Source organism: Schistocerca cancellata, chromosome 4, assembly GCF_023864275.1.
Source record: "Schistocerca cancellata isolate TAMUIC-IGC-003103 chromosome 4, iqSchCanc2.1, whole genome shotgun sequence".
Taxonomy (NCBI): domain Eukaryota; kingdom Metazoa; phylum Arthropoda; class Insecta; order Orthoptera; family Acrididae; genus Schistocerca; species Schistocerca cancellata.
The window spans coordinates 437,656,077-437,667,786 of NC_064629.1; the positions used below are offsets into that span (position 1 = coordinate 437,656,077).

General features: G+C 43.5%; 1 protein-coding gene across 1 annotated transcript in view; it reads right to left on the bottom strand.

Moving 5' to 3' along the window:
- Positions 1–10,216, bottom strand: part of LOC126183606 (mitochondrial pyruvate carrier 2-like) — a 63,444-nt gene extending 53,228 nt beyond the window's left edge. The window contains exon 1 of the mRNA XM_049925717.1: positions 10,065–10,216. Within this exon, the coding sequence (XP_049781674.1) occupies positions 10,065–10,149 (85 nt within the window). The 5' untranslated portion in view covers positions 10,150–10,216. The remainder of the gene's footprint in view (positions 1–10,064) is intronic.
- Positions 10,217–11,710: the final 1,494 nt, after the last annotated feature.

The following is an 11,710-nucleotide window of genomic DNA, read 5'->3' on the forward strand; positions in this document are numbered from 1 at the left end:
CGTGTGTCCTAAATTAACACGATCAGCGACCATCGATAAATAATCGGTGAAACGTGGTTTTCAGCTGAGTGGTACAAAGACGGTTTCGGGAGAACTGTGGGCACTAAGTACATACATGAGTGTTTATTTTACTGACCAAACAAATTGAGCCAGAAAAATTATTCCTTTTACGGGGATATAAATTTTCTGTGGGGAGCAGTCGAAGTTGGTTGAAGAACGATAGTGTCAGATTCCCACACTCCGCGAGACACGCCGGAGAAGTTTTCTAAAAAAGGAAGAAAGATTTAAGCTTAGCTTCTTTCGACAACGGAATTATTCGAGGTGGAGCACAAAGACTGGCAGGGAGTGGATGGGAAGGAAATTGGCCGTCCTCTTCAGAGGAATAGTCCCGGCATTTCCCTTAAGTGATTTAGGGTAACCACAGAAAACTTAAATCTGGATGGCAGGCTAAAGAATTCAACGTAGGTCTTCCCTAATGCGATTGCAGTAACTCAAAAGCACTGCTCCACAGAAGCCTCGACTTTAACCCAGAACGCTGATGCACAGTTCAGTGCTTGTATGCCCACGCCTTGGCGGTCGAATACTGGCGATGAAACTCTCTGCAACGAACTGAGATGAAAAACGGTTACGTACGCGCAGAGTGCACCACATTAGCATGCCTTAGGGACCCCGGCTACCGTTTAATGTGCACGAAGTTCGCATATTCTGCAAGAAAAAAGACACACCGCTTTCTTTCCTAAAGAATAAGACGGATGTGATATAACTTTCCCGGCAGAGTTGATCACGACGTGACAGGTCACTAAGCAGAGAACAAACAAAAATTGCTACTCAAGTTATATGCACGCAGTTAGCTGTAATTCTGTTTTAAAACACGCATTGTGTGTGCATTGTACCCGTCATCTCCGAAGTCTGCAGGAAGCCATTATGTTAAAAAGTGAATTACACATGACGGCCCGCGCTAAGGTCATTGCGCAACAAGAGCGGCGGGCGTATTGTCAGAAAAGAGTACATGTTCTGGGATTCTTGCCGACGCAGTTCCACTGCGGTGTGCGGATGACACGGGCATCGCACTGTGAGAGTGAAATGGCGCAGCAAACTGGGAACGTACTCAAAAGTTGAAGTTCGCGGTACAGTGCGATTCCTGTGAGCAAATTCTGTTGGTATATCGACCAAATTCAGTGTTGCATCGACCCAAGGTGAAATGGTGTCGACAATTTGACTTGGCCACACAGACGTGGGTGATGCTGATCGTCGACGTCGACGTCGATCACAGACGGCCATGTCCAGGCAGTCGAAGAACTGATTCGCCACAATCGGAGATTTTCCAACTATGAAGACGTCCATTCGGCGGTTATCAAGTGGGTCTGCGACAAAGGAGCGGATTTCCGTCGTCGCGGAATTGAACGATTACTTTAACGTTCCGAGCGTTGTTTGCAGGAACTTGGCGATTGTGTTGAAAAACAGTGTCACGTATTTCTGTCACTTACAAATACAGTGCAGCATTCAATAAAAGTTACTTGGTCTGCCACAATAAAAAAAAGAAAGATTAGCGACTAACGTTCTGGTGATACCAAGGTCATTTCAGACGGAGCATAAGCTCGGACTGTTTCGAGGATGGGGAAGGAAATCGGCTGTGCCGTTCCAAAGGAACCATCCTGACATTTGTCTGGAGCGATTTAGGAAAATCACGGAAAACCTAAATCTGGATAGCTCAAAATGGCTCTGAGCTCTATGCGACTTAACTTCTGAGGTCATCAGTCGCCTAGAACTTAGAACTAATTAAACCTAACTAACCTAAGGACATCACACACATCCATGCCCGAGGCAGGATTCGAACCTGCGACCGTAGCGGTCACGCGGTTCCAGACTGAAGCGCCTAGAACCGCTCGGCCACACCGGCCGGCAATCTGGATAGCTGGACGCGTATTTGAACCCTTGTCTTTCCTAATCTGAGTTCAATGGCCTGCGATAATAATGCGTAATTTACTTTTTGAAGTCACCTCATATCTTTACATACGTGCATAAGTGAAATACTGCAATACGCAAGGCTTTTTTCATACAGCGTAAATTATCAGTGCCACAAATGCTTACTTGCTATTAAGCGAGTGAGTAACTCTTGTAAGAATACATTAGCCATAATTATATCATATTCTATCTAGTCTCTGTGCGTGCAGTACGAAAAATAACTGTTACGTCAAAATTATGTAATGTATCAGAAGTTGAGTCGGCAGGGCTCTAAAAACATAGCGCATTTTAACAAAAATCACGATTTGCGACTGAAGGAGAGCTATTCTCCTTTCACTCTTCAGGAAAATAACATAGTCATGTTAACAATACGAGCCACAATGAGTAAATTAACAATTATTTGTATGCCATATTTTTGGAACGTCGAACATTGATTGATCACATGCAAACCGACAGTAGCTAGCAAGATATCAGCACCGGACGCCGAGTATTGTTCATTCGTCCATGCTGAATTTTCTTTGTGCACACCACATACGATACCTGATTTTCGCGGTCGAGCTGGCCCAGCGTCTGTATTATCAGCTCGAATTAGTTAGGAAACAGCACTCCATATTCAGATGGTACACCGCACCCCTAAAACTCTAAACTTACCAGTGAAAGAGCAAAGTATCTCAGCAGTTAAGCCACTAGCTGAGTGGGATTCAAAGTTCCGTGCAGCTATCTAGACACCGGTTTTGCAGTGAATTCTCTATACCGTTTCAGGTAAACACGAGAATGTTTCCTTTGGAAATGGCCGCGCGTGGTAGCCGCGCTGTCTAGGTGCCTTTCCACGGTTCGCGCGGCCCCCCCCCCCCCTTCGAAGGTTCGAGTCCTCCCTTGGGCATGGGTGTGTGTGTTGTTCTTAGCGTAAGTTAGATTAAATTAGATTAAGTAGTGTGTAAGCCTAGGGACCGATGACCTCAGCAGTTTGGTCCCACTGGAACTTACCACCATCTTTGGAAATGGCGTGGCTTTCCCATTCCTTGTCCATTCCGAGCTTGTGCTCCGTCCCCACTGACATCGATGCCACATTAGACCAATATTACTTTATTTCTTTCTTCTTCACCAGCGCACGGGTGGTTTAGCGCGACACATGCAGTGTTGTGTGTATCCGTCTGATGTGTGTACGTCTTTTTACAGTGACGCTAGGCTTATTCACGAATATGCTCACTTACTATAGCATATCTGAAGAAGGAAAACGTTCTCTATGAAAATTAACATTGACTCCGCAAACATGGATCTTGCGAAACTCAGCTCACTCTATTCGGCTGTGTGATCCAGGATATTGTAGACAAAGGCGCCAAGGTTGATGGCGTGTTTCTTGTCTTAAAGTGGGCGTTTTATACAGTTCCCAACAGTCGTGCCGGCCAGAGTGGCCCAAGCGGTTTTAGGCGCTTCAGTCTGGAACCGCGCGACCGCTACGGTCGCAGGTTCAAATCCTGCCTCGGGCATGGATGTGTGTGATGTCCTTAGGTTAGTTAGGTTTAAGTAGTTCTAAGTTCTAGGGGACTGATGATCTCAGCAGCTAAGTCCCATAGTGCTCCGAGCCATTTGAACCATTTTGAATAGTCGTGTAGTGAAAAACTATGAGCCTACCGAGTATCGGAACAGGTTTGTGACTGGATTCAGGGCTTTCTCTCAGACAGAACTCAATACGTCGCTCTTAATAGGACACTATCGACAGATCCAAAATATATAAATAATCTAGTGGATATCGCCGGAAACTTCATGAGGCTGTTTGCAGACGATGCGGTTGTCTGTAGGAAGGTAGCAGCGCCAGAAGACCGTAGCGAGTTGCAAGAAATACCTACAGAGGATCTACGATTGGTACAGGAATAGTGGTTGACCGTAACGTAAATAAAATGTAACGTTTACCGTATAAACTGGCAAAAAAGTTCACTACGGTACAATTACACTACTGGCTACAAATCACGGCTAACAGCAACATCAGTAAATTACATAGGAGTAGGACCGACCTAAAGTGGAATGACCACATAAAACAAATTGTAAGAAAAGCAGATACCAGGGTGAGATTAATTGGAAGTGGCTTACAAAACACTTATTCGCCCGATGCTTGAGTGTTGCTCATCTGTCTGGGGCCGTTACCAGTTAGGATAGACAAGGCCCAAAGAGGAACAGCGCAGTCTCTTAGTCGATGCGAAAGCATTGCGGAGATGCTCAACAAACTCCTGTGATAGACACTACAAGACAGCCGTTGTACACCACAGAGAGTATACGATTGAAGTTCCGAGAGAGTATATTATTGCATTTTACTTCCTCCCACATACAGTTTCGCGAACTGACCACAACCAGAAAAGCCGACAAATTACACGTAACGCGAAGGGTTACTGATAATTATTCTTCCTAAGCGCCATTCGCAACTGGAACAGGCAAGAAGGTGTAGACGGATACCGGAAGTACCTTCGGCCCGATATCGTAAGGTGGCTTATGCAGGGTGTTACAAAAAGGTACGGCCAAACTTTCAGGAAACATTCCTCACACACAAATAATGTTATGTGGACATGTGTCCGGAAACACTTACTTTCCATTTTAGAGCTCATTTTAGTTTCGTCAGTATGTACTGTACTTCCTCGATTCACCGCCAGTTGGCCCAATTGAAGGAAGGTAATGTTGACTTCGGTGCTTGTGTTGACATGCGACTCATTGCTCTACAGTACTAGCATCAAGCACATCAGTACGTAGCATCAACAGGTTAGTGTTCATCACGAACGTGGTTTTGCAGTCAGTGCAATGTTTACAAATGCGGAGTTGGCAGATGCCCATTTGATGTATGGATTAGCACGGGGCAATAGCCGTGGCGTGGTACGTTTGTATCGAGACAGATCTCCAGAACGAAGGTGTCCCGACAGGGAGACGTTCGAAGCAATTGATCGGCGTCTTACGGAGCACGGAACATTCCAGCCTATGACTCGCGACCGGGGAAGACCTAGAACGACGAGGACATCTGCAATGGACGAGGCAATTCTTCGTGCAGTTGATAACCCTAATGTCAGCGTCGGAGAAGTTGCTGCTGTACAAGGTAACGTTGACCACGTCACTGTATGGAGAGTGCTACGCAGAACCAGTTGTTTCCGTACCATGTACAGCGTGTGCAAGCACTATCAGCAGCTGATTGGCCTCCACGAATACACTTCTGCGAATGGTTCATCCAACAATGTGTCAATCCTCATTTCAGTGCAAATGTTCTCTTTACGGATGAGGCTTCATTCCAACGTGATCAAATTGTAAATTTTCACAATCAACATGTGTGGGCTGACGAGAATCCGCACGCAGTTGTGCAATCACGTCATCAACACAGATTTTCTGTGAACGTTTGGGCAGGCATTGTTGGTGATGTCTTGATTGGGCCCCATGTTCTTCCACCTACGCCCAATGGAGCACGTTATCATGATTTCATACAGGATACTCTACCTGTGCTGCCTGAACATGTGCCTTTACAAGTACGACACAACATGTGGTTCATGCACGATGGAGCTCCTGCACATTTCAGTCGAAGTGTTCGTACGCTTCTCAACAACAGATTCGGTGACCGATGGATTGGTAGAGGCGGACCAATTCCATGGCCTCCACGCTCTCCTGACCTCAACCCTCTTGACTTTCATTTATGGGGGCATTTGAAAGCTCCTATCTACGCAACGCCGGTATCAAATGTAGAGACTCTTCGTGCTCGTATTGTGGACGGCTGTGATACAATACGCCATTCTCCAGGGCTGCATCAGCGCATCAGGGATTCCATGCGACGGAGGGTGGATGCATTATCCTCGCTAACGGAGGACATTTTGAACATTTCCTGTAACAAAGTGTTTGAAGTCATGCTGGTACGTTCTGTTGCTGTGTGTTTCCATTCCATGATTAATGTGATTTGAAGAGAAGTAATAAAATGAGCTCTAACATGGAAAGTAAGCGTTTCCGGACACATGTCCACATAACATATTTTCTTTCTTTGTGTGTGAGGAATGTTTCCTGAAAGTTTGGCAGTACCTTTTTGTAACACCTTGATAGTGTAGATATAGGGAACTGTAGGATCGTTTATCAGTTTGGTAATTGCTTCTCCCGATGTTTCTGGTGCAAACGTCATATCGTGAAAAATCACTTTTACCGGACATCAGTGGTAAGTTGTACAATATTGTTGTTGTTGTCATCAGCCCAAAGACTGGTAAGGTGGAGTCTTCAACGCTAGTTTTCCTGGTGTAAGTCTTTTCATATTTGCATAATTATTGCACCCTACATCCGTTTCAGTTGTCTACAGTATTTAAGCCGTAGTCTCCCCATACAGTTGTTACCCCCACGGATTCTTCCACTACCAAACTGACGATTTCTTGACGCCTTAGGAGGTGTCCTACAAGCATCCTATTTTTTAAAATAAATATGGGCCATAAAGCTCTATTCTCAATCGTTATATTCTGTACCTCTTCATCAGTTTCTCGATCTACCCATCTAAGTTTCAGACTTCTTCTACAGCACGACATTTCAAAAGCTTCTATCCTCATCTTGTCTGTACTGTTTATCGTCAAAATCTTACTTGTCTATAACTCCTCACTCCAAACAAATGCTATCAGGAAGGGCGTTATAACAAATTTATGTTCGATGTTAACATATTTATCTTTTGCAGGGAAGTTTTTCTTGCTGGCGCTGCTCACAATTTTACAATGATAAACTACCGAGAAGTGATGCTTCGAGTGAATTACACAATGAACATCGAGGTGGTGGAAAAAAAAAGCTTGCATTATATTCCCGGAAGAATCCTCAGAAAATTATGAAAAAGAAGAGTATTTCGAGAAAATAAGACACCCTTGGATCGCTTAAAAGCAACTGCTCACATGCAGTGATATTCGCACCCAGTTCCGAAATAGACGACTCTCTAGCATAAATTTCTTTACCTGTTTCGTGTATCTTTTTCTCACATACTGCGTCTTCCAAGAAAGCGTGGCCGGAGTTTTTATCTTCGTTCTCCGCCTTGAAATTAGAATTCCGCCAGTAGTGGTAGCAACGTCTATGTTGACGAATTCTTTTGGTTATATGTCGCATACATGCTGTTGATAGCACACTGTACCAATTTCGATGCTAAATTGCTTGCAGCTGGGGCCTGTGATAGAGGCAGGCGCTCAGCCAAAGTTGTTAGTAAAGAAGAAATGTGATATTACCGCGAAGAGAAGTACGAAAATGCATACGTGCTGACAACCTCTACCGTTATTTCTGCGTCAGATACAATGTTTGCAAAATACGAACACACACACACACACACACACAAATATGAGTTTACATGATTTGCTAGCAGATGGCATAGATGATACTCCCGTAATTTACCAAAGTTATGTTTAGTTTGGGTGACTTTTTTTTCTCTAGCACCTGCCTTTCTTGCAAAATACTGATCAAAACTTTTAGTACAGAATATTATTTATACATATGGAGTAAATCAGAAAAATAACAGAACGAATTGTGATACACTACTTCCGCATTCGATGCTGACTGCGAACAAGTGTTAATGGTCTTACTGCTTATGGAGTAAAACTTAATTGCGGTACTTCATGAACGTCGGGATATTCAAGAATTCCGCGTTTATTCCAACGGTTAGGTTCTATTAGAAGCATTTAGCTGACGGATTAGTTAGATTTGTTACGAAAATTGCTTGGCTAGTGGATCCTCTGAAATGTCAAATTCTTCTTTTTATCTACAAAATTTCATTTACAGACTTGAAGCAGTTCACGTCTTGATTTTCGCATACAATAATGTGGTCTTACGGATTTTTGTAAGTACTATCAACGTTCCTGTTTATTGTCCATATGACCACAGCCGTAATTGAAACCAATTTCGGCCGGGCGGGGTAGCCGCGCAGTCTCGGGCGTCTTGTCGCGGTCCGCGCGGCTCCCCTCGTCGGAGGTTCGAGTCCTCCCTCGGACATGGGTGCGTATGTCGTCCTTAGCGTAAGTTAGTTTAAGTTAGATTAAGTAGTGTGTAAGCTTAGGGACCGATGACCTCAGCAGTTTGGTCCCATAAGACCTCACCACAAATTTCCAACTTTGAAACAAATTTTCGTGCATTTTACGCATATATAAATTGCATTTTCCCTCTTTGCGGTTTTCATCAACACAGTCTCAACCCAATTATGCGCAATATGCTCTCAAGTGGAGTGCAAATGTCACTCTCAGCACGTGGTTCCAGAAGGAAGAGGAACGTTGCCAGGGTGCGCATTAGGAAAGGTAACTGTAAGTATCTTTTATATAATGCAAAAATCAGGACGTAAACTGTTTTAAATCTAAAATTAATTTTTCGTGATATATTTCAAATTGCTCATACAAGATAGTTTTGAAACAGAAGACGAAACGCGTCTGGGACAAAAAAAATAACGTAACAGCAGGTATGATGCAGTTGTTTACAATAAACAAATACAGTGAAGCCTCACTAATTCGGACAAACTTACGAGTCTCAGTCTGAATTACTGAAAATCAGTATAACAATTGTTTTTGGTAAAATAGTTATCTGAAGTTATAACTAGGAATATACAGCGTATGTAGTGGTTAAATAAAAACTAAGTTAACTGTAATATTACGTGAAAGACTGTCACTATATTTAATTTAAGAGCAACTAATATAATGGTATCACAATAACGAACAATAAGATTAAACAAATTAAAGGCACGGTACATAAACCGATACATTACTATATGTATACCAAAATGAAAATCGGTGCTTTACTGGAAATTTCTATGCTACATTTACTCTGCAACGGAACGTACTTTACCAGTTAATTGTTGCTGTCATCTGGAGCTATAATGATATAGTCTATAGCAGCCAAAGAGGCACTACTCCCTCACGATGATACCACGACAATATTTTCATCCCCAATACCTCCCGAAGTTCATGATTTATATCTATACCTAACACTCATCTTATTTGCTGTACTGTGTTGCACGACACTGCAATGCACTTAAGCGATCACACAGATGTAAATTAACACAGTTCGTTATGCAGCCTTCAGTAAGCGAACTGTGCAGAATTTGACGTTGTTGCGTATTTGTTACCAACAATAATACACACATACGTTATTCACTATCGGCCATAGGTGAAGCGTATGGGAAGGGAGAGCAAATATTTTCAACAAATGAGCTGTCTGGTATGGTAAGGCTTCGTTTCACTGCGTGAATTCCGAATTAGCGAAGGTTTCATGTATGCAATTTATGCAGCTGCAGTGTAAATGGCCACTCCGAAGAATTTGTTCGTAAAGTTGCTGCTAAATAATTTGGATTGGCATGTTTTAGATCACCGTACCTAACACTCATCTTGGTTGCTGTACTGTGTTGCACGACACTTCAATACAAAAATGATTCAACTGGCTCTGAGCACTATGGGACTTAACATCTACGGTCATCAGTCCCCTAGAACTTAGAACTACTTAAACGTAACTAACCTAAGGACATCACACAGTCATCACGAGGCAGAGAAAATCCCTGACCCCGCCGGGAATCGAACCCGGGAACCCGCGCGCGAGAACGCTACCGCACGACCACGAGCTGCGGACACTTCAATACACTTTTAAGCGATCACACAGATGTAAATTAACACAGTTCATTATGCAGCCTTCAGTAAGCGAACTGAGCAGAATTTGACGTTGTTGCGTGTTTGTTAATAACAATAATACACACATACGTTATTCACTACCGGCCATAGGTGAAGCGTATGGGAAGGGAGAGCAAATATTTTCAACAAATGAGCTGTCTGGTACGGTAAGGGTTCGTTTCACTTCGTGAATTCCGAATTAGCGAAGGTTTCATGTATACAATTTATGCAGCTGCAGTGTAAACGGCCATTCCGAAGAATTTGTTCGTAAAGTTTCAGCTAAATAATTTGGAATGGCATGTTTTGGATCACCGTACGCTGCTGTTAAACCACTCTTACTTATGGACTAACTATCGTCTGTTTCGTTCCGTTCCGTTGGCGGTCTGTGTGATTTGAAATGCATTGTGGAACGTTTTGACCTTCTGTTCCATCCCGTCAAGTGTGAAACGATCTTAATGTACAGTGGGCAGAGAGACAGCGTACCTGCAGGGTGCTCCCAAAGAGGCCGCAGCTTGGGGGGCACGTACTTGTCGAAGAAAGCGATCGTCCTCAGGTAGAGCTGCGACATGCTGGACAGGGCGACTCTGCGCTCCTTCCCAGTCGGTCTCTATATAAAGGCCGCGCGTTGCGCGTCCGCCGAGTATCTGTCAACGAACAGCGCTTATCGTCGCTCGAGAACCTGTCCAAGGACGCCGGCTTGTGGTATTCCATGGCGGGGGGGCAGAGCAGTTTCTTGGCGCCTGGCCACTCTCACCATTCCGTGCAGGAGCAGTCCCTGCGATGCGGAAGACAGTTCCATATTCCTCAGATAATTTGCACGATTTGATGTGGATTAGGACAGCTTACAGGGTATGTATTGAGCTGTTACGAGGATGTTACCGGTGGGTTCTTACGCGCAGCTACAGGTGCTCCGCATAAGGTAAAAGTTTTGTAGATCTCTTTCTTTAGGCTTCTGTAAAGCAACAGACTGAGCCAGAATAGGATGCCCATTCGTTTCGTTTTTCTCGTGACAGTCCAGTTTTTTTTCTCGAAATGTGCCACTGTTCCGAAAGTTCTTTTGGTGACATTCGAATGCCCCGCTTTTGTGATTCGCCGGCCAGAGTGGCCGAGCGGTTCTATGCGCTACAGTCTGGAACCGCGCGACCGCTACGGTCGCAGGTTCGAATCCTGCCTCGGGCATGGATGTGTGTGATGTCCTTAGTTTAGTTAGGTTTAAGTAGTTCTAGGTTCTAGGGGACTGATGACCTCAGAAGTTAAGTCCCGTAGGGCTCAGAGACATCTGTATCATTATTTTTTTTTTTGTGATTCACCTTGACTAAAGTATTTTACACTAGCAATTTACTGCGCACTGTTGGTTTAGTTGGTAAGAATTTCCATTTCTGCTTCGGTAATCAGTCAGAAGATGTTTAGAGGATACTTGGCAATTTTAAATGTATACAATCACTGTTTCATCATTTCTAAACGAAAATGTAATTTTGACTGAAATATAAAAAGCGAGTTTCCTTTTATCACCGATAGTGGAAAGGCAAGGCCTTGCTCATTGTCGAAACACACTTTACTGGGGTATCGTGTGCTTATTTTTATGACAAAATGTCAAAAGGAAGTGCACTTCTTGATAAAATACATAAAAGCGGAAAGTACAGCGAGAGTGCAGTAGAATAACTGCAAAAAGTCATTTGGGATCATCTGAGTGTGTAATGCAAAGGTAAGCTTCATGTCCACAAAATTTTGTCAATACAATTAGTGTCTCGATTTCTTTTCTAAATGTTTTAAAATTTCCCTTTTTGAATAAAAACGAAATTGGCATCTAAAGTTAGAAGCACTTTCCTAAAAGCGAAATACATTAACCACGGCAGCTGTAATGGATTGACACCATACTCGGTCTGGAAATAAAACAACTGATTTCAACCAGGCAATGAGAATTGTGTAAGGAGTAGACAACAATGGCATGACTGTTACCGTGGGCTAATTCCTTCGGGCTGTGGGGCCCACTTGCTTCGCTCAGGCGTACAACACACTGACTATTAACCGAGGTTAATTAGACTAGGTCTATGTTAAGGAAATTGAAACATACATTGATGTGACAAAACATTATGACCGCTTCCCACTGTGACTGAATGAAGCATGGT